The sequence below is a fragment of the Balearica regulorum genome, chromosome 6 (genome assembly GCF_011004875.1).
Source record: "Balearica regulorum gibbericeps isolate bBalReg1 chromosome 6, bBalReg1.pri, whole genome shotgun sequence".
In the NCBI taxonomy this organism is placed as follows: domain Eukaryota; kingdom Metazoa; phylum Chordata; class Aves; order Gruiformes; family Gruidae; genus Balearica; species Balearica regulorum.
The window spans coordinates 1215162-1242837 of NC_046189.1; the positions used below are offsets into that span (position 1 = coordinate 1215162).

The following is a 27676-nucleotide window of genomic DNA, read 5'->3' on the forward strand; positions in this document are numbered from 1 at the left end:
TACAAAGCAAATTGCCTTTTAATACGTAACCAAGTGCAGGGGGTGAGTTTCAGGACATCTTTTTATCCCCAGCATCATCCGTCTGCCAACAGCAATACAAAGAAATCACAAAGCGTAAAACACGACACTGCCATGAAAATAGATGTTAGATGCACACACACAACATACAAAGAGGTAATCCCAAGTAACAGAGCACCAGGGGTCTGTCCCAGCCCCAACCAGCAGAGCCGGGCAAGGTGCCCCCTCCCCAAGGGCACCTCTTGCAGGACCAGGAGCCCTCAGCACCCCCCGGCTGGGGCTGTGCCGTTTCACACCGTCTTAGAGCTGCTGGGACAATAACAAGTCCATCCCGCTACTTTTGGGCTCAGGCATAAGGCTCCTTATCATGGCCAGTCAGCTCCTTGCCCCGTCCCGGGCGCTTCTCCAGGCCACTCCAGAGGGGTCTGACACATCTCCAGCATCACTCTGCTCCCAGCCTGCAGCCAGGAGCTCGACCCCTCCCTAGCCCTGCACTAATTACCTGACTTTACTCACTTGGCAAGCAGTACACACTTGGCTTGCTTGGCATGATGTGATGGGTGCAAGGAGGGGGAAGATGTGGAGGTCCCCAACCTCTCCCACCTCTCTGACCAACCTGGCTTGTATAGTTGTTCTTGAATCAAACCACCTCTACCCCCCCTCCCCCCTTGCTTTTTTGGTGGGCTTTCCCTGAGGGTTGGGGGAGAATTTGCCCTGTGGTAGGAATAAAAAAAAACCCCACAAAACCCCAAACCAACTAATTCACATCTTCGGTTAAAAAATACAAACGAAAAGGAATTCAACAAAGTGAGCTGCTCTCCAGGACAGCAGTTTGAGGGGCACAAAGTTGGTGTGAAGCAGCAGACTGCAGTCACTGCATCCCTTCCTGCCTTTCTCACCGCTTTGGCAAAACACCACCATCCTGAGCAACTGCAGGAGTAAACCCCGTCCTTCCTCCATCTGGTGACACTGCTGAGTGCAGGAGAAGAACACAAGGACAAGCCAGTGACAAACCCAAGGGGAACTTGGCTAGACCTTCCCCACCCTGCTGTAAGGGAAGGTCACAGCCTGGTACCCGCTTCTCCCAAAGTCCCCGGGAAGGCTGCTGAGGAGCCAGAAATCCCAATGTGCCTCTGCTCTCACCAACTCCACCTCACAGAAAGACCCTTCAAATGCTGCTGAGCTTCTCCAAGTGCTTGGTAACATTCCCTTTCCTAAAGGAACTGGATCTCCAGAGGCTCAAGAGGAGGGGAAGAGATGGAGAACACAGGGGTAGCAAGGAGCAGAGGGGCTCAGGCACAGGAGGAGATGATGCAGGGGTCCGAACAGCAACCTGGCAAGGGTGGTCCACACACAGGGGATGAGGAGACCACACTACATCAAGAAACAGCGATTTGGTGCTGTGGTGCCTGTCAGGCTGGCAGGTCTGTCTGCAACAGGTTGCCAGGAACGCATGGACTGGAGAGCGGGGGGGTTGTTTCCTTGACCCCAAGAGTCTGACAAACCTCCCTGTGGCAGGGCTGCATCTCCCCAAAAGGCTTCTTATGGACAAAATGCAAACCACTTTGTCGTAGGCTACCAAAAGCTCTGCAGGGGCACCTCAATTCAGGCACTGGGAGACAAAAACCTAAGCAACCAGGAAGCATGAGGCACCACTTGAGGGTGTGTCTGGCCAGAAGAGCTCATAATTGCTGGTGGCTTTTCAAAACATGGCTCCTAGTTCACAGTGAGGCTTCAAAACAGGCTGCCCACAACCGACACTGTGCCTACATCCCCCCAGCACCACCCCTCGCTCCATCCGTTTGAGCGGGTGCACCCTCAGGTCCTGCAGCCCTCGCACCTCACCTTGAGCTGGACCTCACAGGCACAGAGTTGCTGCCCGCCCGCAAAGGACGCTGATGGGAAGCCAGGGCCCCGCTCAGAGGAGGGCAGTGCTCCTGTACCCACCTTCGCAGGGAGAGCTGCTGAGCACCTCAAAACCAAGCCCAGTGAGGAACGTGATGCTCCAGGGTGGCTCTCACCGGGGCAAGGCAAAGCACCCAGCTGCTGGGGAAGGGACACTTTAGAAGCATCCCTAAGAAAGGCACTCTCATGTCCAAAAAGGTTATTTCTGTACTGGCACTCAGGCAGCAACATCTGGTCCATCTGGTGGGTGCTGGGACCCATGTTGGACCCCAGAAGGAGTCTGCTGTGTTGCACTGGACCTGCCCCACCACATCTCTGAGGAGCTGCCCCAGCCTGCAGGAGCCACGGCTGGTGCTGCATGAACCACTTGTCCTGCTCCCCTTCCCAAGAAAGGCTGGGCGCCGGGGGCAGTATCGGGGACTGTTTGGGGAAGACACCATCCCCTGGCAGCTGGCTGACACCTAAGGGTGCTGACACTTGTGCGGGTAGAGCAGCCTCCTCATCACAGAGGTCCCCAGCGAACAAGGACTCATGCAAGCCCTGCGCAGAGCAAGGAGCAGGTTGGGAGGGCAGCACCCACAGCCCAGCCCCGGGGGGACTCTCAGGGCTGCTGGCCACCAAAATTTGTGACTCCAGGTGTGTCCCTGCTCCTTCCAGCTGTTTTGAAGCTGTGGTCATCCAAGCTTCTGATGGACAACCTCCAGGAGAAGTGCTCTGACCCAAAGCATGGGCTGGGTTTGCCTGGACCAGGACGTTGTGCCACCGAGTCATTAGTGCATTTGAATGCAATGAAGGTGGGCAGCTTGAGCCCACCAGCTCACACCCAGGCTGGCTCTGATCATCAGGAACAGCATTATCTACAGGAGCAGAGGTGGTAACTTCTGTTTGAAACACTTGTCCCAGGTTTGCCAGCTGAAGTGCTACAGAGGGCTTGCTGCTGGAGCCTGGGACATCCAGAACAGTCCTGCCCACCAGCCCAGCTGGGTTAAATGGGACCTGCTGGTCTGGTTGAGCAGAGCTGACCTCAGATGTAATGGAGACTAGAGAGACGGCAGCATCTTGGCCTTGTGCACCAGGTGCCTGGGCCTGTGGTGGGGCTTGAAACACTGAATTAGTTGCCCAGCAGTGCTGGAAATGAGCCACAGCGCTGTCTTCCTCATTGCAGGGGGATGCGCTGCAGCATGGGAAGTCAGTGCTCTTCCCAGCATCCTCCCTGAGGAGCATCTGCTCCACATAGGATGTCACCTCAGTGCCCAGCCTCTCTCCAACCTCCTGAGCAGGAGGCTTCTCCGCTGCACCCAAGCTAAGCAGAGTCTCCTCCCACCGCTGCAGCTCTGCATTGTCCATGTTGAAGCTCTGGAGGGTCTGGCAGATGTTTCCATCCACCTTGCTCTTCTCAAAGAGGGTTTCAAAAACAACCAGAAGGGAGTCGCTGTCCTCCTTGGCATCACTGACTTCCTCATGCTGGCTCAGTCCATCAGGCTCAATGATGAGATCTGGCAAGAACTGAGGCACATTATCAGCATGGGAGATGTATATGGATGCATCCTGCTTCATCATGGCCCCAAGAAGAGAATTGGGGTCTACTGAGTGCTGCTTTGAATGGGATTTTGCTTGTGTCTGCAACTCCTCCTTAGCCTGGAAGGAGTCCAGGAACTCAGGAAGGTCATTCCCATATAGGACTGCTTCCCCCGTGGCAAAGCTAAAAGGCAGCTGCAGGTTTCTCTTCCACAGATGTTCCTCCCCTTCTTCATTCCTTCAGGGTGGAGGGCAAAAAAAGAGATGGAAATAGCATGAGCATCTCCTCTGGGCCAGGCAAAACCACCCTCCCAACAGCAAGATGGGAGCTCAGAGCCCTGCCCTGGCATGTTTAAAGAAAAGTGTGCTGGGTTGGGCTGGCTACAATAATGCTGCTGGAGAACTGGGGCTCTGGGGAGCCCGTGGGGGGGTCTGCATGGCTCAGGGACAGGCTGCATCTCCAGGGCTCACCCCAGGCAGGTGCGAACATGTCTGCAAGCATCGTGTCTCAGCCACTTCGCTCACGTACCCCTGCTCCATGAGGGTGTGTGTCATAAAGTGCCAACCATGCATCCCACCTGCCTTTTCCTCCACCTGCCCGAAGCAGCCCCATGGCCGAGAGCAGGCGAATGCAGCCAGGGAATCCAGTGATACTCACGACAGGACTCGCTGCCGGGCGATGATGCAGTCGGGCTTGCCCCCTTTGTACACCAGCCGGGCATTGGCCTGCAACCACACCCAGCTGCCCTTCTTGGTCAGCAGCCGGAAAACAGTCAGCCCACTCTCTCCCGTCTTCATCACTGGGGCAGGGAGAGAAGAGAGGTGGCACGGGCACGGTTACTGCACGGGGGCAGACAAATGACACAGGCAAGATACCACGATGTCGAGCATCACCTTATGCCCGCGCTACAGGGGCGGAAAAGGCAGGATGCGGCCAGCACGCCATGGCACACGCGGTGCTGTCCCCCTGCAGCTCCCCAAGCAGGTGTTGCTCAGGAACGGAAAGCCTTTATCATAGCTGCTCCAGACCCGGGACGTTTGGGCCACCAAGGAGCAACAGTACTGGCATGGCCAGAGCTGTGCCAGGGAGCTGCCAGGAGCCCCCCCAAACGCACCCACCCCGATGGTCCCTCCAGCACTCACTTCTCACGTGGTTCTCCGCGCAGTACATCATGTCAGCCGCGTGCACAAACTGGTACCCGGACCCCCTCCTGCACAGCTCTGTTTCTGTGTACCCCAGGACAACCTTCCCCCTGGAAAGAGCGCAGAAACCCAGTGACCCGACAGGATGGAGGGAGGGATCCCCCAACTGCACCTCACTGGCCTGACATGATCCCCTGACCAAAGACCCCCACTTTGGGTGGTACAACTCTCCATCCTGGGCTGAGCTGCATCCCCTTTTCCACAAAACCCCATGCTGGGTTTGCGGGGCTAAAACACAGCAGCCAAAAAGTGCTGGCACCCAGTTAATCTGCTCCCCATGTTACTAGGCTGTAGAAATGCCCAGCAGGGGATGGACAAAAGCATCAGACATCTTGCCACAGGAGTTGGGTGAGAAATGACCTGCTCCTAAGGGCTCTGGCTTTCTGTCCAGCGCCTGCAACCACTGATTTTGCCACGGGGAAGGTGTGAGAAGCTGTACCAGGAATCACAGGCCACAGGAGTGAAATCCAGCTTGTGCTTTGTCTGGAAGATCAGCGTCTTGGTCCGAAGCTCCAGGATGGAGAGTGACCGGAGGGGAGTTGCGATGGCAAAGAGCGCAAGCGGGGACCCATCCGATGCCGCCTTCTGCTGCCCCAGAAGGAATTTCAAGCGGCCGCAGAAATTCAAGGCCTTAGAGGGAATTAGAAAATGTGGGTGCAAAGCAAAGAGGGTGATGGGAACTGGCAGTGCTCCCACCCTGATGACACACAAGCGATCCCTAGGGAACACGCTGGGGATAGAGGGGTGTCTCAGCGTGGGGCTGCATTACCAGAAATCCCGAGGAGTTATCCAGCAAGCAGCGGAAGCGGCAGGTGAAGCTCCTGTCCGCAAAGGACGGCTTCTCAGGACAGAGATGCTGGGGGCTGGACGTGGCCGGCAGCGCCTGGTCACCGGGAAGGGCTAGGAAACCAAAGAGAACAACATGAAGCTTTCCAAACTGCACATCTGGAACCCATGGCCTTGCAGACCTGCTCCCGGTAGAGACTCTGCTGCTCAAGTGAACCCAGGGTCTTAACAAAAGGGGTAGGACCTTGCCATGGGAAAGTACCAGTTTACAGTAGTTTCAGGTCCCTGCAAGCTCAGCTTGCCTCCCAGGCAAGGCAACAAGCCCTCCCACATCAAAATAAATAGATGAAAACTAAAAAGGCTTAGGAAGAAGTGTCCTCATGCCTCCAGCACGGGTCATTGCTGTTTGCTGCTTTAGGTGACAAGCAGCCAGCCAACCTCCGGGATGAGTACGAGTCCTGGGGGGATGCTGTGGGATGCTCCTCAGAACAGGGCTGTGCTTGGTGGCCACAAATGCCCCCAGGAGAGTTTTCTGGCACTGGGTGGCCACGCAGAGGTGGCCGGCTGGTCCTCAGCACTCACCGTTGGCAGCGTGCTGGGTGCTGCCAGACACTGGGTCCCCGTGCAGCTGGCGGTGGAAGGTGGCTCGGTCGTCTGTATGGATCAGCTCGTACACACTCTGGTAGATGAGATCTGACTGGAACAACACAAGGGAAAAGAACAATCAACTCCTGCCAGCCTGGCAGAGGCGTCTGGAGGAGGAGGACACGGCAGCAGGCTTTCCTTTGTGGGTACTAAAGAAGTGCAGTGGTTGAGTGTGAAGAAAGGAAAACACGACCAGCTTTGTATGCCTCCCAACACAGCCACCTCCTCCTAGGGAGGTCCATGCCTCGGACCCAACTCTCCCACCCTGGTCCTGCATGCCGTGGCGGTCAGCATGGCCCTGCCAAGCCCACAGGCAGCTCAGGCCATCGACTGCCACGTCCCTGCCCTCAGAAACATGCCAGAGGGGAGCCTCATGCTTAACCAGACACACAGGTACTTCAAGAAGACCACTCCCTGCCTCTGACAGTTGTTTTGCCTTGGGGCACCAGCCCATGAGGATCCTTCTACAGTGAGCTGGGAAAGGGTGCAAAGAAAGGACAGAGAAGAGAACACACCAGTCTCTCTACAGGTGCACCAGGAACCCAAGGAACAAAGTGGTTTTGGTAGCATCACAGCACTCCTGCTGACTCAGTGCTTTGGCCCAAGGAGCTGGACGTTGGGGGAATCAGAGGTAACAGGGTGGATATGAGGAGAAACCTGCTCTTCCTCAGCATCTTGTGTAACTCACAGTACTGCAGGGCACTGCTCACCAGCGAGATACCCTCAGCCCTCTAAGTGAGGGCATTCGTGCCCAGCAACACGATACAAGAAAAATCTTACACCCCTCTGACACAAAGACAAGCGGATACAGAGCCTGCCATTGCTCAGCTTGCATCTGTTCCTACTAAGTTACAAGCATGCCTGCTGGCTTTACAGCCCCCAAAGAACATGACTCATTTGAAAACATACATCAAAAATGACCCAAGGGAGCTGGGAGGGGAAAAGAAAGCCCTGGCATGGCTATCACTATCTCCTTCCCAGGCCTGGGCTGCACCTGTCTGCTTACAGCCAGGAAATATCAGTACCCACCTGATGAAAGCCCAGGTAGTCCTGCACAGTTGAGGAGATGTAGAAGATGTAGCCATCTCCAGTCACAGCAATGACAAATCCATTGAGTGCCTGAAAGCGTAAGTTCAGTCCAGAGTTACTCTCCATAGCTTCAATCCAGCTGCTGAAAGATTAACTTCAAGGTGTTGCTTAAGCATTTGGGGACAGGGAGGGACCTTCATCAACAAGGAACCCACAAAAATGAAAGCACCTTGTGACCATGCAAGACTCAATCCTGGTTAGTTGGGGTTTGGTGGTTTTTATTTTTCCCCTCAGTGTTAGCAAGAGCAATCAAAGGTAGACTGACCACTTTTTCTAAACCCATCATTGAAGCACTCTCACCATCAGGAGTGACCAGCTAAGGAAACATTTCATGGAGGACCTACAGTTAGTCACCTCCTCTCCAGCTGTACCAGGGTATAGGTATATTTTTCTGGGGCTCTGATTTTCTCCAACAAACCTACCTACAACCTCAAGAACAGGCAGTGCAGAGGGAAGGAAGACTGCCCTGAACCAGGCAGGAGCCTGGTGACTCCAGGAGAAGCCTACCATCAGTTCAAGCATAATGAAGCCTTCAGAAATAGTAACCACACTGCAGTCAGTCACTGATCTGACCTATTTATCCACTCATTCATTTTAAGGATGACCTCCAAAGGCACTTTGGGCCTCGTTCCTCACTCTGAATTTTACAGTTAGGAGGTTATACAAACTATGGGAGATCATGGCTGGGATGGAAGGAGTGGAGCTCATGCATCAAGTGAATACCCAAAAAAAGAGGCAAGATGAAGATCCAGAGATATCTGGTAACCATTTCAGGCTGATTTCCTCCGAAAGGAAAGTACTGCACTTGTCTGTGATATATTTAATTTATTAGTGAAAAAGGAGACAAATTAGGAAAAGAAAAGCTTAAGTCTGCATTTAATCAGCATGTGGGCAGAAGTCTCAGCAGATCTCATAAGCATCAGGCCAGGACCTGACGTGACAGTTATGGACTCTGCCCTCACTGCCCAGCTCAGCCACCCTGAGCCACCCCCGGTGGGGACCATGGGGCTGTGCTGTTTGCTTGAGACCAGGCTGGACAGAAGGGTCTGGCCACCCTCTTCCCCCACACAAAAAGGAGCTCGTGCATTTGCCCATTTACAGTAACACTCAGGCTTGTCTGGGATGGCTTTTTTTAGTCATTTGTGTTATTTGAGAAGCTGCTGGATTGAGCATGTTGCTCGATACCATACAGATCCAGCTTGTAGCTGGACCAGTCCCTGTCCTTTGTGTGCTGCAGCCCCCCAAGGGGCCCTGAGTCAGAGTTCTCTGCAAATTACAGTATCCAATTAAAATGCACTTTGAGGGGGGAAAAAACCATCAGGCAGCTCAGCTGGGGGATTTCTGTCACATTAACACCTCATAAGCTCTCCAGATGCCTTCAATCACCCAAGGATGCCAATGCTCTGGTGGCTCAACAAATTGCCATCACATGGTCCAGCCCAAATCCCCAGTGAGCACTTGGAAGCAGGAGTCACCAGGACTCCAGGAGTCACCCCCTCAGCAAAATCCCCCATGGGGGCTCCTGCTGGGGCTCTGCTCACAAGGGTGCTCACACCTGCCAGCCTTTCCATAATGGCTATGCAGGAGCAAGGTTGAAGACACCAAAGTCAGACTTTAAAGAGAGGCAAGCAGCCATCAGCTTTTCTTTGGAGAGGTGGAAGAAGGGAAAAGAGGGCTCAAGGCCCAGAAAGCACAGACACATGTGGTATCAGGAACACAGCCATGGAACGTTTAAAGGTCTTGCACAGACTTGCTCTGCAGCCCCAAGGAGCAGCACGTTTTAAGTTGAGATGCCCAGATGCTTATTCGGCAACCAGCCTTTCCGTCGGTGCTTTCTATCCTATTTCCTTCCAGCTTACATCTATAAATTGCAGCCCAAGCAGACAGCATCCCAGCCAGGTGATTCACCAGCTCCTTGTTCTCCGAAATCCAGTGAGAGCTGTTTCATGAGACACATGCTGGCCTTTCTACAAAGCAAAGCTCCCACCACAAATTGAGTTTGTTCACCACTGTCTCCCAGATCTATCTTCCCTGCTTTTCTCCCCCTCAACCTTCAAACTGAACCTGGGCTGTTTCCATCCCAGGCAGGCTGTGAACCCATGCTAGGGACCTCATGGAATGCCCCAGGTAGGGCAACCCATCTCTAGCAGATGTTTTATCCTGCAGCTATCACCACTGTCCTCTGGGCACACACAAGGAACCCCCCCATCTCAGAGACTATAACCAGGGACCATTCCCTACACTGCTGTAGGACACCCCTGCGCCCTCCTGGTCAGGATTTACAAACTTGTGCACATTGGGTCCATGAGCCGCAGGAAAAACACCAGGTTTGGGCTCAGTGACAGCTAATGCCTACAAGCTACAGGCGCAGACATCGCCTGATGCCTTTGCGAGAAGGATACAACCCACCACCCCAAGCCCTGCTCTGCTCATGGATGCAGCTCATGGTCTAGCCACAGGTGGGACCCCATGCTCCTCAGCTGCTGTACAGTTCAGCAGACAGGGACCAGCCATCATGCCCGGCAGATGGCAGGAGCCGAGGGAAGATCCCAAACGACCAAGCTATGGCACGATACCTGGAGCAGCAGTTCCCCCTCAGGAAACAGCTCCCTGTTGACCTGCAGGTCCATCCGTCCATCCCCTCCTGGGGCTCTGGGCTGATCCAGCATGCGGTCACCAACATTCGTAGCTGTGGCTGGGAGCGAGAGGGCAAGAAATCAGTGTGGAATGGGCAAGCCAGGAACCTCTCCCTTCTCCCCACCCCAGTGCTGCTCATGCATGGCTGCACTACACTACCTGATGCACATCAGCCCAGCTCAGATGAAGATGAGACCAGTGGTAGCTGGAGCAGAGCCATGCCCAACTTGCCCAACACTTCCTCCAAGAGATTATTTCCCCTGCTTGGTCCTGTTTCTGGGAAGCCTCACTTGTGCCAAGGTCTGAGGCAGAGATGCAAAGGATAGAGCAGAGGTGAGTGCTTCTGGGCTGCCCAGGCTAGAAAACACCACCCAACACAGCAAGAAGTCTTCAGGTTAGGGCCTGTAGAGCTAGAACTGGCTTCAAGCTACCCCAGTGTCTGCTTTCCTGCCCTTCAGGGCTGACAAGAGATGGTGGTAAACCTTCCCAAACCATCTGAGATGCCATCAAAGCACCCACAGTTTTTCTCCCACCTTTGGCTACTCAGAAGCAGAGCCGAGGGTTGGTGGCCATGGCACTCCCAGTGAGACACCAAAGCAGCTCTCTGCTCCCAGGACTCGCTGCCATGACCTCCCCAGGCTGATTCACACACTGCTTCATGCTTCCTTGCTAGATGCCTTCAAGACAACACCCATGGGTGCAGCCAACATGAAACCTCCTGCCCCGGTTGCAGGACCTCAAGCATCATGGGACACAGAAAACCAGTTCAGGGAACAGGAATGAGGATGGTGGCTCCCAGGGACATCCCCAGAGCAGTACTTCACCTGCTGGGGAATTATCCTTGAAAAACTCAGTCCAAATTCAGGTTCCAACTAAAGGACAATTTTCAAGGCAGGTTTTTTGTCAACTTGACCAAAAACCCACAGGAAAACTTCAAAGCAGCCCCCACGTAGGAACCACCCCACCTCTGCCACCACTGGGAGCTCCTACAGCATCCTGGGGTCAGGCAGGGCTCATCACACCCCAGCAGAGCACACCCTGCCCTGTCTGAGCCCTGGGGTTCTGATGGCACTGCATGACCTGGGCTGGATCCAAAGGGAAAAGGTCTTCCTAATCTGATGGAGTGGTAGGAAATGAGGAAAAACCCCAAACCATCCCAAGTATGACCACACATTTAGTTTTCTCCATGGTAGAAGCTCTCGCCTCACCATTGAAAGGTTTTAAAGGTTTGTAATTCCCACCCACCCCCCACCCCCACCAGTAGCACTGAGTTCAAAGCCAAAATAATTCCAAACCTAAAAAGTTTTATCTAAAACTGCTGATATGAAACAATTTGCTTTTCATCAAACCATCAATATGCAAAAGCATTTTCCCTGACAGAACCATATTTTTGTATTAAAAAAACAGTTTGAGGTCAAAACATTGCTCAGCTCTACATGTGGAGCCTGAGCAACAAGAACCCACCTGGTTTTCAGCAACCAGGCATGTGGTTAAAGATAATCAGCTGAAGGTCTTGCATAAGGTGACACAGAGCAGCCATGCTGTCTGCTGCAGTCACACAGGTTTTAATTCAAAGTGAAGAAGATGCTGAGCCCATGAAGCAGAATTAGCCTTGATCTCTATCGCTGATACGACTCGGCTACATCAGCCTCCCCCAAAGCTTGGGTGCTCCTTGGAGGTGCTCAGGCAGTGGTCGCATCTTCTGCTCTTTTCCACCCTGCATCCTCCCTGCTCACTCGAGGAAACTCCAGCTTGTGGGCAATTCCCATGGCACGTCCCCTGTGGGTCAGTTTAGCCCGTGTCACAGAGAAGGTCCCAATCCCATTTCTCCTGGGGATGAACCTCTGCACAGAGAATTCCCAAATCAGCAAGAAATGGATCAGCCAGAGCCAGGGGAGGTGAGATCTCTGGGAAAGAGGAGGTTCAATGCCAGAAAAGCTGTCATTGTGCTTGGTTTGCTCATCAGTCAAGAAAAGTCACACCCACGGGAGTTTCAAGAGGCAGGTTTGAGGCAGCCACCAAGTAAAAAGCCTCCCCGCATGACTGCCAAGTGATCCCAAAGGAAAAACATCCATAGCCAATCCGGACCATGGGTATGGCTTCAATTTGCACATGATGGAATAGTTTCAAAATGAAACATTGATTCTTTTTTAAAATTTTAATTCTTCTGAAGGGCTGACTCCTCTCTAAAGCATTGAAATGAGGCAAGCTGGCAGGGAAATTAAAAAAGAAACCAAGTTCTTCCAAAACAAAGCTCCAAAAGGGCAGAGGGCATTTTGAGATGATGCACATCCTGAGAACACATGGTCTCCAGCTCTCTCCCAGTGTCCACCAGCAGCACCTGCAGGGAGATCTGCAATGAGCTAAAGAGCTGCTGTGGGCTTACAGAATCCAATGGAAAACACCTATTTGTTCATTTTGTGCTTTCCAGCAAAATTATTTCTTCCAACTCTCCCACCAATCTCAGCAAGAGGCTTTTAATCTCCCCAAGATGCTCACTTCTACTCTCAGAGAAGTCCATTTCTGCACAGCTGAGCTAGAAAATCCTGCAGAATCTGTCTCCCATAGGACACACCATGATGACCTGGCTTGGGGAGAAAGCCTGGACTCAGAGAAAGGGTAGGAAACCAGAAGAGATGCTGTCTCCAACTGCTTTGCCACCAAGTATCACCACACTGGGGTTGCAAGGTCCTAACTGCAGGGCATGGATTGTAACTGGTGCTTCTAAGTACTGGTGGTATAGAGCAGCTGGTGTTCACATCCAGCCCAGTCCTTACCATCCATGGCCAGAGGCCAAGGAGATGCTGAGGCCAGCGCATGAAGCAAAACACATGGCGCTCTCCCACCAAAATAATCCAGGAATGTGTGAGCTGAGCTCCCCTTGCCTTCATCATCACTTCAACACCTGCAACTTAAGCTTGTGGCATCCCACCCTGCTGGGGATGGCCAGTGGTGGAGTGAGCATCCAGCAGACTGGCAGGGCTGAGGCTGCTTTCAGAAGCCACAGCCATTCTTCAGCAGTCTAGATGATCTGGAAACCTCCCGTACCCATTTTCAAGTGGTGACCCTCTTCATGTTCAAACATGTCATGACTGGGCATCCTCCTCAACCAACAAGTCAGGAGCAAAGTGTCCCTGTGACTCTCCCCCTCCAAACAGGTCTCTCAACTCATCCTCACTTGAATTGCCGAGAACCACAGGGGTTGGGAGCAATCCCAAGAGATGCCTGATCACATCCAGATAGATGACTCCAGGTCCATGTAACCACCAGAAGCTATTCCCAGTCACTTTTTGACTTGGAAAGGAAAAAAACTTTTAATCAAAGTGTAGGAAAAAACTGCCAGCCCATCTGCAACACTGGTAACCTGATGGGAGGGAGGGATTGCTCCTGAAACATCCCCGATCTGCTAGAGACAGGTTATTAGTCTCTGGGGAATTTCACCAGCACATAAAGCCACAGTCACCAGGAACAACTTGAAGGATACTCACCCCATGACAGGCACTGCTGGCTCCATCTCCCAATGACACTGGGTGGCAGCCTGGAGCCTCCTTCCCCTCCTGCTGGCTCCCCAACACAGCTGGGTGAAGGTGATGCACAGAGCATCTCCAGGACATGCCGTGACTCCAGAGCAGAGCCTGCAGCAACCTGGAGCCGGCACTACTGGGAGCAGGGAGGACCAAAGCCAAGGGTTCTTCACCCCAGCAGAGCAGGCTACATGATGGGGAGATGCCACCCCTCAGCATCCCACCGAGAGCCCCGGGTCCCTCAGCCTGCTGCAGGCATGTCTCCAAGGGGCTATGGCTGAGATGCCCTGAATGCAGTTGATGGCAAGAGGAGATCCCTGTCTGCTGCAAGGCAGGAGAAAGCAGCTGCCAAGCCACATTAAAAGCTAATTCCCCCTGTGCTTAAGGTACTTGTTGTAAGGGACCACTACACGTTGAGACTCATTTCCACACCAAGCAGCTGAGGCCATGAAGTTAATGGCACTAAAAGAAAGAGGTCCAAGATGTATACAAGCTCTAGCACATCCACAGCCAAAAGAAGTAACTATAAACACAAAGGTGATGCATATTTATTGTTTGTGCCCAGCTTCTTCAGTGTCCTGCTGCACATCTTTGAGAATTAATGGTAATTAATAAAAGATGAAAAAGAGCATGACAAAAGCGATCTGCAGTTACTAGACAAATTCCAGACATTTGCTGAAGCAATTTATATTTTCAAAGTGCTGGGACAGAGCCTATCATTGTGCAATATTGAAGAGGAGGGTAAGGAAATCCAGCTCTGTCCTGAACCCCTACACCAGGCAGAACACTGAAGGAGGGGTCCTGCTGCTGGTGTGATCACCCAAAACTGGAAGGCTTTCATTTAAAAGGAAACCAGGGGAGATGTCAGCCAGGATCAGGAACATTTTCAGCATTAATGAATCAGGAGGTGTCCTGTACATCCCTAGAAACATCCCTTTGGGTTTTGTTTCTCACCTCTGTGAGGAGGTTTCTAAGCCCTGCAATGTGGGAGAAAGACCTCAAGCATGAGAAAAAAAAAAAAGAGTGAAGCAGTCTAATCTCTTCACTTTTGCTCATCACATTCACAGAGACACAGCAGCACAACCATGGAGGCTAACACATCCCTTGCCTCTGGCTTCATTTTGTCACTGAAAAAAACTAATTATCAGCAAAAAATCCTGGGGTCAGTTCTGCTGGGCAGAGTTACACCAGTGGGAGATGACAGACTTCACCCCTGGCAAGCATTTCTCTTTGAACAGAGTCCAGAGATGCCTGTCATCAAGAAACTAGGAGCTCCCAGCTCTTCCAACAACAGCATGCCACGCACAACCATCTTCCTCTTGGACCCAATCCCAACCATCATGAAATTAGCAATTTTTGCCTCAGCTGTTTAACAAGGGCACCGTGCCAAGCAGAGCAGGCTCACGCCATCCAAGCAAAACAGCACTCTGCAGGCAAACGCCAAACCCACAGATTATAAACCTATCAGACATCACCCAACATTTTTCCAAGGAGCATGGAAACGCCCAGGGGAGCGCTGGCAGCCCCAAAGCCCACACCAACCTCTCCAGCCTGCTGCTGCTGCAAACAGTCCCGCACAGTCCTGTAGGATCTTGCCCAGGGAGGGATTTAAGCTTGACTCCTTTCACTTAATTCAGGTCCAGACCCCTGCAGCTCTGGCCCAAAGTAACAGCAAACAAGGAGATGACTAAAAAAGCTAATTTAACACTGAATGCAGTGAGATTACCCGGTGAAACCTGCTGCCAGCTGCCCTGCAGCAGAGCATTGCAGAGTTGCATGGAGAATGGCCGAGGTGGGAAGGGACCTGTGAGATGTCCTAGGTTAGCCTCCTGCTCAAGCAGGGCCAGCCAGAGCAGGTTTCCCAGGACCATGAGCAGTCCCCAGCACAGATGGGGATCTTGGATCTAACCTTTATAACTGCACCAGTGCAGGGACAGAAAGTGTCTGACACTGCTGGTGGGAAGCATGGACCTTGGAAGACTCATCCTGCCCTCCTCCATGGGCAGGAGACAACCCACCAGGACATCAGCTCCTGTGGTGGCAGGACTATGCCACCCAGCATATCCATATAGGATCCATCTCTGCACTGGTGCCTGCTGGTGCTCAAATGTTTGCCTGCAAACCACAGGTCTAGGCCTTGGTGTGGAGCTAAGAAACCATCGTCACAGCTGAAAGGTGGCAGGCAGGACCACTTGGCACTACGATGAACTCTTGCTCAGCACAGACCAAGCAGAAGTTCCCATCACAGCTGTCTGGAGAGCCTTGGGCATGCAGGGGAAAGGCTGCATCATGCAAGACTTTCCCCATGTTCATCCTAAGTACGGTGCCACCCTGAAATGGGAGCAGGCTAAAAATACATCCACACGTATAAGTGTCAGCTGCAACACTGACAACTCTTCACAGCTTGTGACCTGCCACCTCTTGGTGCACCACCATGAAGACCAGCCCCCAAAGCTGGTCCCAGCCAGGCAGCTCCTTACCTGCAGCCATAACCACTTCTCTCCAGCAAGCCACAATGCTCAATAACCCTGTAGGAGCTCCTTCAGCTTCATACATACCTCTGTCTCCAGCTGTGCTTGCCAGGTGCAGAGTGAAGCCTGTTACAAGCTGTTAGCCCCCCCCCACACAAGCTTTGCCAACCTCCAGAGCATGGTCTTGTACCAGGAGAGGTTTTTCCACTGGGTCTCTATTACAGACCTCACCACCTGGGCAACCTTAATCTGGGCAGAGGGCATGGCAGCACATACCCTAAGCACATCCTCTCCACCTCGCAGAGGATTTCAAGCCCCATTTTCTCACTGCTCTCACCCTTGGCAGAGCCAGCACTCAGCCACATCTGCAATCCCCAGCTTCTGCTTCTTTTGTTATGTACACCCTAGGCAATGAACCCCAGCACAGATCTCCAGCTAGCAGGAGGTTTTCCAAGCCACTCAGCACTAAACAAATCCATCCAAGCTTCCATGAGATCTCACTGTTTGCAGCAAGTGGAGCTCCCGTCACTGCTCAACTACTGGAGGTCGCCATCTGAGGTGTAGCCATCTGCACGGGGCTGGCTGCTCCCCAAGCTGTGCAACAGCCACACACTGGTGCAAGTGCAGGCTGCAAAGCAGAGGGAAATCTGGACTTCTGGCTCTATTCCTCCTCCTAACTATGGGGAACAGTCAGAGCCAGGACACACAGCCACCACCATCCTCCTGGCACTTGGCGCACACCATCTGAGAGCCACCATGACTCGAGACATGCATCTTCCATACACCAAGCCTGAAACAATGCTGCCTTCAGCTTCACCAGCAGTGGTTTGTACAACCACCTTATACTCCTAGGAGAGCCGGGAGACCAATCCTGCTGGCTTTTGTACTGTAGAAGAGCTTGGCTAAAATATGACGAGATTTTAGCAACTGACCTCAAAGTCCAGTCCCACCCAACCCCAGGGGAAGGAGTGGTTCAGGAGATGACAGTCATGGCCAATCCAGATGATTTCCCTGAACACCTGACTCTAAACTCACATGCCAAATTTCCATATTTTTTTTTTTAATTTCCACAGGGAAGACTGTGATACCAGGCAGAAGAGCTGTGCACCATCTGCAGTGCTTGCACCAGGGGACAAACAAGTTACAGCAGATGTGTGTATGCCCCAAATGAGCCTATGGAGACATGGAGCTTTGAGAGCTTTCCTCTCAATGCCTGAAGCTTGTAATTTCCAGCAAACTACAAGTTTTTCTGGTTTCTTGCTAAAGCACAGACAGAAGAGAGAACATTTAAAAGATGATCCAGTGAGTCACTACCCTGCAATAGCATCTCCTGGTTTCCAAACAGCCCCGTGCTCCAGAACCAAGTTCAAATCCCAAAAGCAGTTTCTTCCAACTTTCAAAAAATTAAATCCTCATGAGCTTCCAGCTGCAATCCTGCTGCCTGCTTATCCAACTGCAGATCCCAAGCATAAATAACAATACCCATGATCCTCCCCAGGTAGGAAAGAGAAGGATGCAGAAGCATCTGTGTGTCTGCTGCTGACCCACATCTCTCATGGCTGGCCCTCACCATGGCCATTCCCCTCACTGTGTCCACTGACGAGCTCTTCCTCATGCCCTGAGGAAGCTGATGGTGAGCTAAAAAGCAGTGTTACAGAGTAACAGGGATATCCATGACAACATCCAGGAGGGGACATGCGAGCTTCACACCAGGCAGGCACAAGAAAGCCTGAGCTTTGGGGGCCAGTTCTCCGGAGAGTTTGGCCATCAATTCCTTTTCTGCTTCGAGTTTGCTGGTGGGGATGGGCAAACACCAGCAGGAAGGGGTACCCCAGCCAACATACCCTGCTTGGCACCAGCCCACTATGCAGAGCAGCTGGACAGATAGACCTCCACCACAGGCCCCTGATGACATGACAAGTCCCTTTCCCTAGTATCCCCCACATAAGCAGGGACTGATACCAGCATCCAAACCTACTATGGGTTGCTTTCCACTCTGGACACTGCCCCAGACCCTGCTGCTTGACTTCCTAAACCCCATTAAATGGGTCTGTCCAAGCCACAGGCACACAGCACCCACGTATTGGAAATATCAGAGAAGATGAAGGTTGGAAACCCCTTCCTCGCATTTCTTCCACACATATAAGCAGCCAGGCAAGTTGCAGACAACACCAGAAAGCTCAAGTCCTACAGCTGGAGGGAGCACAAGAAATGTAGTGCAAGAAAATGAGGAGCCTCAGGACATCACCCTGAGCCCACTTGCAATTTCCTTTCCAAAAGGAGAGTGTAGACACTGGATGTAAACCCAAGCTTGCAGAAGGACAGATTTAGAGGCCACAACACAGCCAGCCCAGAGTGCGGTTTCCTGAAGGACAACTAATTCTGTTGCATCATCCTGTAAAACTCACCTCCAGGTCATTGAGCTTTTAACATGAACCTACCATGAATCCTCTTTGCTTTCCGTCAGAAAGAGCAAGCTTACAAAAGGCACTGTGCAAACATTCACAACACACAAAAATCTGTGCAAACCCAGCTCTAAATCCAACATGCAAAATGGGAGCCAGGCTCATTCCCTCAAAGTGAGGGCCATGCTCAGTCTGAGATGCAAACTGGTGGAAACACCAGGAAACAGGGTTGGTTTTTTTTCCCCCCAATGAAGAGTATTCAACTCCAAAACCAGCAAAAGATCAGAAAAGCTGTAGGGTTTGTCAGAAAACTCTTAACCATCCTTGCTGACCTTTCAGTCCATCCACAGAAGTTGATCTATTTCTGTCCTGCTTACGGGCAGTCTCATAAAAGATTTCTAAACCAGATCCTTGTCCACCAGCTGCTGCTTGTTCATGGCACCTGCATGGCAGATGGTTTATATTGACCTGGGCTGGCATCACAGGTGCCACGTGTATTTTTATAAGCCTGTGGTTACTGCAGCCCTGTCTACTGGCATCAGAGGGGAGGCTCCAGGCAAACATGAAGTTCCTGGGAAGTTGTCAGGAAAACCTCCATGCTGGACATACACAGGTCTCTGAAGCTGTCCAGGGAAGCCTGTGTGATGGTTTTCCTGCTTCAGGTGGCCAGGCAGCAGGTCAGAGTGGGATAACTCAACAGCTCTTACCAAGGGCTGCAGTCAGACAACTCAGCCCACATGCAAACCTGGCACAGCCAAAGTGAGCTTCTGGACACCAGCACACAAAGCCTGGCCAGCTCGACCTAGGCCAAATACCAGTGAAGTTTCACTGATAACTCAAGTGGGTGTTGCACACTCTGCAGGACAGTTTAACCCTCTCCATCTGGAGAGGAAGGTGTGTGGATCCTTCTACCACCACCACCCCCGAGAAGAAATCAGCTGAAGACCTGTCATCTCTGCAGAGTCTTCCTGAGAGAGTTTCCAAACCGGCAAAAGCCACATCAGGGGCAGCAGGAGGAAATACCAGCTGATGCAGACAGGGAGGACCAGATGTTCAGAAGAAACATTGTCCATCTCATCTCTTATCAATCTCTCCCCAAACATCTGAACTGAAAAGAAGAAAAAAGCCAAGAAACCCACCAACAGTAACAAAAAGCCAAACCCAGTTTGGTTCACCTCTACTCCCAGAAGCAATGCCACAGGGTGAGCTGCATGGGAGACTTGAAGCAGGAAGGGAGAGCTAGCAGAAGGACACCAAAGCAGTCAGTAGCTAATTCCTCCTGCCTTGCACAAACAATCAGTCTATCTCCTGTCCCAAAGACACAACTCCAAGAGGAGGCTGAACCTTGGATGGGCTTTTTGGCACATGCTGCATTTCTTGCAAGAACCATCTCTAGCAGTACATGAGATTTTTACTTTTAACTTGTGACACAGCCCAGGCAGGCAGAGGTCCAGGGTCACCTCCCTGCCAGGCTGGTTATAACCGCGTACTTTGGCTCCACGTAGACCTTTTGCCTAGGAGAAAGGGCAAGAGCCCAGGCTCGATAGAAATGCTTGACAAGAGGAACTCTCTTTATCAATATGGCACCAATTAAAGCTGCCTGGAGACAAGGCAACAGACTCTGGTTGTTAAAGAAAAGAGGCCAAGGTAACAGAGGACAGGGATGCTCACCAGGTGATGTCACGCTTACCTGGACGACAACAAAAGTGAACTGGAAAGCACAACTCAAGGGCTTTCACTGTCTCGCCCCTAAACACCTGATGTGATGCACCACAAGCAGGCTGCTGTGACTTACAGATGACACGGCTCTTCATCAGGCAGGGTTCGGACTGGGGTTGACCTTGATGAATCAGTGGGATGATCTGAAGTCAAACAAGATGAACTTCAGGCACAGGCAAAGCAAGGGGAGGGAAATGGAAATCACAGGCGCAGTGGCCAAATGGGAGTAATTGGCCTGGCAGAACGGGTTTCCAAGAAGGGGACAAGGCTGCCACCGAACATGAACCTGTTCAATGATGATTGCTTTCCCAAAGCAGCTCTCCCACTGGGAAGCACATGCTGAGCACATCCAGTGGGAGCCACTCCTGCTCAGAGGCAGGGGTCCCAGCTGGAGAGCTTGGTGCAGAGGTCTCCTCCTGGGGACCAGCACTTCCAGCTGGAGGGGGCCCTGGGAGAGCCCCAAGGGACTGGGCATAGGGCAAAAAGCTAAGGGAGCCAAGTTTATTCAGTCTGGAGGGGAGAAGACCTCATAGGAGCCTTTAAGTATAGAAAGATGCTGATGGCTTCCTGCCCTCCACATGCTCTGCCTTCACCAGGGTCCATCACCCATGCCATCATGCCCAAGGCACTGGAGATGAAACACGTCCCTGTCCATACGTCCCGACCCTCCTCTGTGCCATGTCACGCACACACACCAGCCCGTGCCTCCCCCAGCTGCAAGAGTCACCCCAGCCCTCAAGCACTGCTCCCTGGTGTTGAAGCAACCGCTTTTGTAAAGCAATCCCTGGCAGCGTTTCAGGCTTCGTTTGCACTGCAGCCCGTGTCCTGCCAGCAGGCAGGGGAGCATGGTGACTCACGGGTGCGTGGTGACTACCCCCAGCCAGGCTCTGCATCCCCATTTTCCCTCTTAGCCCAGATGTGTGCTGGATGCCACAGAGTCCAGCCATGTCAGTAAGGAGGGCTGACTGCTGCCTTGCTTTGAATGTCAGTAGAGAAGGCAACACAGGTTAATGTTACACCAGCACCACCCGGACAGAAGGGCCTGTCGCATCCCAAAAACATCATTGCCTTAGGCTGCCTTCCCAGCTACACACCCCGCATCTCACAGACGGGCAGGCAGCAAATCCGCTATTTCCCAGGTTTGTTCTGCACAAAGCAGACAAGGGAGGAAGAGACACTCAGCCAGGCTCGCTCTCAGTCCAACCTCGCCTTGGAGGAGCACAACAGCATCCAAAACACATCCAATGGTGTGCATGCAGCAATCACCCCTCCTGTGCAAAGGCAGCCAGCACAAGACATTTTCCCTCCACAACAAGGTGCCTCTTTACATCCTCATCATGTCTTTTGGGGTCCTGCTCCCAAGAAGGACCTCTTGGGTCACAGCCCTTCTGACCCAGCCAGTCAGCCGGTACAGGCATAGGCTCAAAGCCTACAGCAGCCGGAGGGGCTCAGGGAACACCTAACACCACAACAGAGGTCAGGCCAGCGTAAGAGCAAGAACATCCATCTCCAGAGCAAAAACAAGGGTCCATCACGCTCACAGCTACACTGGGTGGTCCCCCAGCCACCTTCGAGTTCTTTGCAGAGGCAACACACTGTTGTGATGCTCCAACACTGCCCCAGGAATGGGACCTGGAGGAGCAGGAGGGAGCTGCTCTGGTTCCCACCCAAGAAACCAGCTCCGCCAGCAAGATCCCATCATTGCAGCCCCATGTGAGCTACAGCTTCAGGAGTAGGAGCTGAACCATCCACAACTCCTGGGCTGGGAGAGGCTCCTCAGCAGGGTTTGGCATGAGCACACCAGCACAAAACTTCCCTAGGCTACGGCTGGGGTGAGAGGGCAGCCAGCAGGTCTGTGCACCCAGAGAAGCTCAGCCAGCCTCCTCTTTGCAGTATTTTTCCTGCTCATAAAGGCAGCACATCAGGTGATGTGTGCAACGTACAAGGGATCCCTGCTCCTCAAACCCAAGGGCTGCAGAGTAACCCCGGAGCCCCCAGCACAAGTATTGTCACCAGCAGCAACTATCTCAGCTACATCAATGGCTGCTGAAAAACCAGGAGGTCATCACAGCTGTGACCTGTGAGCAGGAAGAAGGGACCCACAGACACATGGGGGCAGAAACACACCCAAAAAGCCCCTGGTGCCAAGAGCAGAAGCAAGACAGCAGCGATGTCCAGCCAGTGTCTCTGGCACTGCAGTTGCTGCCCTGTACCAGGGTCCCCGCAGCAGAAGGGCTGCGGAGAGGCAAATGTGAGGAGATCAGTTTTCCAGGCGCATTAGCTCAACCCTCCATCCTGCAAAAATGAAGTGGGGTCTCTGGGTATGAGGCATCACCCTCAATCTCATAGAAACACTCATTAGAGAAGCACAATAGACCTGCAGCACAGCTGAGCCCGGCAGGGCCAGGGTGGCAAGCGCAGCAGTAAGTCACCACCATGAGACACACCCCCCCCAAGGAAGAAAGAGGAGAAAAAATGAGCTAATGAGACACCAAACCGAACAAGGGCCTGAGGAGCAGCCTTGTCTAACCTGCCATCCTCAATGAACAGAGCAGCCTTGTGTGACACCTCCTACCCCTGCCTGCCCAGGAGACCCACAGCAGCCCACAGGTCCTTTTCACACAGGGAAAATCCACAGGGGATTTTCAGTTTAGTTTAATTCTAAACAGCAGTTCCAGTTAGATGACAGACTCACGCTGTTTTACCTATAGCTCCCTTGACCATGGGCTGGCAAAAGCAGGACACAGGAGGGTTGTTGGACATAAAGGAGGGGTGGTATGGCTGCTAATTAGCAGTAGATGGAGGAACTTTGCAGGAGGTCTCAGCTGCTGAGCATGCACCCAAGCTCCTCCCCTCCACTCATGATGCCATTTCTCTGCCAGATACCCCCTCCAAAAGTGATGGGGCAGGGGTCCTCCGCTCCCTGTGCTGCTCCTGACCACTCCCAGCCTCTCCTGAATCACTCGCTGGCCCACTCTCCATCCCTGTGACTCACTTTCCAAGACCCAACTAGGTGGTTTCACTTTCCCAAGGATGTTGCTTTTCCAAGACACCAACAACCCATAACTGACCAAAAAGGATTACATCTGGGTGTGCAGCATCCAAAAATGAAGATGAATCCTTCCAGAAGGGACACAGACGCATCATTGCGGCAAAAGAAGGCCTGGTGGGGTAGATGTCCCATGAGCATAGCACCTCCCATCAACCCAAATCCTCCACATTTCTGGAGACATGGCACTTTCTTCCCCATTTTTCCAGCGCATCCTCAGGCCAGTACCTCAGCTAAAGATCCAACGCTGATACATCAACATACAAGGGTCTGATACCACAACTCATCATCATCCTATCCTCAGGAGACACAACTCTCGATCCCAAGGCAAACACAGCTCAGGGTGGGATGAGAGCTGGGCAGCAGGGATTGACCCCAGGGGCTTTTTCACCCCTCACAACATGGACAACTCACCCATCATGTAGCTCTTCACCTTCAGGTACCCAACAGCCAGTCGGAGGATGGAGAGCTTATCGAGCCTGGTGCACACATCTTCGGGGAAGGGCAGCAAGCCAGTCAGCTTGTTCAGCTCCTGGTTGAGCCTGTCTCTATGCCGCTTGGAAGGGTTGGACTTCACACCCTCAGGGGGTGGTGGTTTGGGGCTGGAAGAGGCAAAAGGGAGTTTAATCAAACTGGGCCTGACAGGCTCTTTCCAAAGCCAGTGTTGACTTTAGTGCAGCCACAACAACAGTAAAACATCAGGTGGCCAAGGTGAAGCCATGTAGCAGCAAGCCCACAAGGCAACAGCTGAAGGAGATGTGGCCATCCCAGCTGGCCACCTTGTCAGGCACCTTAACATGCAGCCTGGCTGAGCCAGCTCAGCTGGATACTACAGCCTTGCTCCCACCATTGAGCCCTGGCAGGGAAAGAGACACCAAGGCCAGAGACCTGCAAGACATCAGAGCATCTCTTGGAGGTCTGGTTAGACTTTTCCACCCCACACTCTGCTCTGTCCATTCTTTCTCCTCTTCTTCCTCATCTCATACCCTTCCCACCCAGCAGGTTTCTCCCTGGCCATGCTCCACATGCTCACACCAGGTCCTCACCATGGCAAGCACTACCTCAAGTAACTCAAAGGATTCAGATCAGCTGAAGGACCAAGCAGCCCTTGGCAATAAGCATGCTAACAAATAGCAAGAATGGAAAGTGGGAAGGTCCAAAAAGATTTATTTATTTGAATTTATTTCAGTTAGCTTCTTCTAAGATTCCTCTGACTGCTTAGAGCCTGAATCCATTGCTTTACTTACTAGCATTACGAGAAGAAGCACAAGCAAAAGTCAATGACAGCACTTGGAAAAAGAGATACTGCACAGTGTGGTTTAGGGAACAGCACTGACAAAACAGTGGATTTTTAAAATTTGTTTTCTTCCAAACTTCTGATTTCTGATCCTTTCAGATGAGCATTTCCAACCTAAAACAACATCTGATGCCAAACTTGGGCTCCAAGACCAACCCTCAGCCTGCAGAAGAAGGGTTCACAGCAGCAGCTCTTGTCTGTCTGAAGCTCATACAGGGACCTGTCTCCATCAGCTGCAGTTTTTTCACAAGCTACAGCTGAAGTCCCAGCCACAGCAGTACCAGGTTAGTGAATGACTTTAATGAGTCTTGGATGTCATCTTGTCTCCTTTGGTTTATTAACACTGATTTGAATTTTCTAGCTTGAAGAAAAACCCTTCAGGCCCCCCCCTCTGTATTTGGCCAGATTGCATCCCCTAACATGCGACCCATATTGTTTTGATGTAATTTGTCTAACCACAAACTCCCTCTCCGCAGGCATCCTCGCTTCATAAAGCAGCTTCAGATAACAGGATCTGTCAGTATTTAGCAACAATTTAAGCTCTCCCCTCTACTAGCACTCTCAGATCTCATCCAGCAGGACTGCTCGCATGTGTGACAAGAAGAAATGAGTATTAAATGAAATGCAGTGAGATGCCTGTTGAATTTTCATTGCAGAGAGCTACCAAGGGGTCTTCTAAGCACAGATGGAAAATTTTACCATTTCTCCAGAAGAGCTCAATCATGCTGTTTTGTAACAAATGCATCAGGAGGGATATACCCTGCTTCTCAGAGAGGTTGGGTACAACTCATCACCAAACTTGTCCGTACAAGCTGAGCAAAACACACTGGCACCAGCACTTATGTGTGCTCTATTAGCCAGTGGCTTAACAAACACTTCTGAAATCACAGTCACTCATCAGGAAGGAAAAAGATGAAACAGTTTTCAGAGACAGAGTTAAGACTAAAAAAAAAAAGTGAAAAAAGTGAAGAAAATTATTCTGAGTTTCCTCAGATATCCTTTCAAGAAACATCCTCTGCTCACTCGGTACCCAAATCTAGCCCAGAAGGGGAAAAAAAGTAAAGTACACAGGAACAAGAAGTGCTGCCCTTTATTGGGGGGGGGGGGGGCAGCAAAATGCAGAGGTGTAACAGGTCTCTTGGCTAGTCTGGGCAAGCACTGAAAGTGCCCTGGCACATGGGGCAACATGGGGTGACACAGCCAACAACAAAGTACCAGAGGGCTAAAGGAGGACACCCCAACATCTCTGTTCCTGCACACCCCCACAGACAGCACCTGCAGGTCATCCACCCTTGAGGGGAGGGATGACAAACAGAAAATGGCTCTGCTGATGCTGGGCAGCTCTTTTGGCAGCCTGTCTCCATGGGCAAATGCCACAGCCCACACCCCAGAGCTCCCAGGACCAGATGCTTCACAGTTCCCCATCCCTTGGGATGCCACAGCACAACAGCTTCCAGGTGCTCATCACTGACAAATCTGTTCCCTCTCTGCCAAGCAGTTCTGAAGCTCCCTTGAGCTCTGTGCAAGCAAGCAGGGCCAGGAAAACCAGCAGCCCCCATCACGCACCTCCCAAGGGAAAGTCACTGGCTTGAGCACAACCACATTATTAGCCACTGGAGAATCTGCACAGGTGAGCACTGCACGAAACGACATTTCCCCCGCTCACGGAAAAAGTGAAGCTTGGTCTACATGTTTAAAATCTGTCTCAATTCCCTACCCTTAGGGCCATCTCCATCCACAGCACCGGGCAAAGCTCCGGCAGTCTCTGCCGACCCCGGGCACAGCGCGAGGCTGTCCCAGGGAGCACCGCTGCCCAGGCACCACCCTGGGGTTCAGAGCAGCTCAACGCCCACACAACAAGCAAGGAAAAGGCATTTTAAAAAGAGGTCTGAGCCCTCATCTCATTTGCAAGAGCAAACATAGCACAGTCTTATGAAATGGATACGGTGCAAAGCTCAGCACGGCTGTGCCGTGGAGTTTACAGTGAAGCCGCTGAGAAGAGCTGCTGACCCCCATTAGACGGGCTGGAGCAGAGCAGCGGGGAGAGCTCTGCTGCCAGAGGGGCAAAGGCTGCTGCAGGGTTGTTTTTCCCCAGCCGCCCTTTGAACAGGGAACCCAGCAGGAAGTTTATCACTTTTGCAAACTGGCAAAATACCAAGGGATATTAACTATTAACAACAGCAGAGGTTGCCTGAGCTGATATATTATCTCCTAATTTGTATTAATTTTTTTTTAATAAGTAAAAAGCCCTGAGCAAACTGCAGAGGGATCAGAGAAGTCCCTAACCCCATCCTCCCCTCCCCACCCAGCTGGTCACCCATTCCTGCTGCCCACAGCCCTGCTCTGCCAGGCAAGATCTGCCCAGTTGCTGAGGAAAATAATCTCTCCCAATTCCTGAGGTTGACCTTGCAGCACCAGGGATCGAGGTCCCCTCTGCTCCAAAGAAACACCTTTTCCCACACCCTGAGCCACACAAATGCAGCCCAAACCCTTGGTCTGGCCCCACCAGCTTCACCACAGGGCTGGAATCTCTGCTCCAAGGGGAGCAGAGAAAGGTTTGAGGCAGAGCAACTACCCTTCACATCTTCACTCCCTAACAAACACCCAAGAGAGGCTCTAACTCACCTCCTCACCATACATTTATAACATTGAAGATCCCTCACCCAGCCCAGGTTTAGGCTCAGCTCATCTGTCTCCCCCCACTGGCTCCCAGAAATATATATACACACCTTTATTTCCTATACACCTGGTAACATGAGGTCAACAGGCTGATGTTACCTCAGAGAAGATACCAGGGATGGAGGCACAGGGGTCCCAAAGTCAGGAAACTCCATCAACACATTATGCAACAGCTATTGAGCAGCACACTAATTAATTATTGAGGAACAGCAGCCTTTTGGTAAATAGCAATTACTGTATGTTTGACTGAAGCAAACACTGAAATGTAAGTCAGCCTGCAACTCAAACCAGAGGACAGCTGACCATCTCAAACTCCCCAACGAGCCTCCTCACAGGGACACTGGGGATACAGGACAACCATCACCAGCATTTTTATTTTTCCTCCAGCACACCAGAGCCCACAAAGCACTAGCTCCAATTAACCTTAATTAAAACAGAGAGCAGCTCAAGCACACTGCCTCCCTATCTTTTGCTTCTTCAATGCTCACACCAGAGCAGCTCAGCACTGTTCCCTACAACCAGTTTGGCTCTCGCAGACCAGTTCTCCTGCCCAGTCCCACACACCGGCCCCAGCCTCCCCCCAGCTGCCGCCACGGCGGGGGGGGGAAACACACAGACAGACATCTCCCCTCCGCACCCACCTCTTCGGCACCGGCTTCTTCCTCTTCCTCCCGGCGTACATCCCGCCGGCAGCGCCGAGCACCGGGCACGAACAGCGGGCGGACAGCCGC

The 27676-nt window shown here is 52.2% G+C and overlaps 1 protein-coding gene across 1 annotated transcript; it reads right to left on the reverse strand.

The window, feature by feature from the left end:
* LOC104635391 (uncharacterized) lies at positions 1-27676 on the reverse strand. Its single transcript, XM_010302165.2, has 10 exons — positions 27587-27676; positions 23384-23571; positions 9741-9859; positions 7105-7194; positions 6013-6127; positions 5414-5544; positions 5084-5274; positions 4585-4694; positions 4100-4241; positions 1-3679 (listed from the first exon to the last, which is right to left on the reverse strand). The coding sequence occupies exons 1-10, from the start codon at positions 27625-27627 to the stop codon at positions 1837-1839; spliced, it is 2970 nt and encodes a 989-aa protein (XP_010300467.2). The 5' UTR covers positions 27628-27676; the 3' UTR covers positions 1-1836.

Bases quoted from the DNA above. Each gene is read 5' to 3' on its own strand.
- LOC104635391 (XM_010302165.2), bottom strand. From the start codon at position 27,627: ATGTACGCCGGGAGGAAGAGGAAGAAGCCGGTGCCGAAGAG. The intron at 6,128-7,104 runs GTGGGTACTGAT...GTGTTGTTCCAG, and splicing joins ACTACCTGGGCTTTCATCAG to TCAGATCTCATCTACCAGAG. The intron at 5,545-6,012 runs GTGAGTGCTGAG...TTGGTTTCCTAG, and splicing joins CACCCAGCACGCTGCCAACG to CCCTTCCCGGTGACCAGGCG.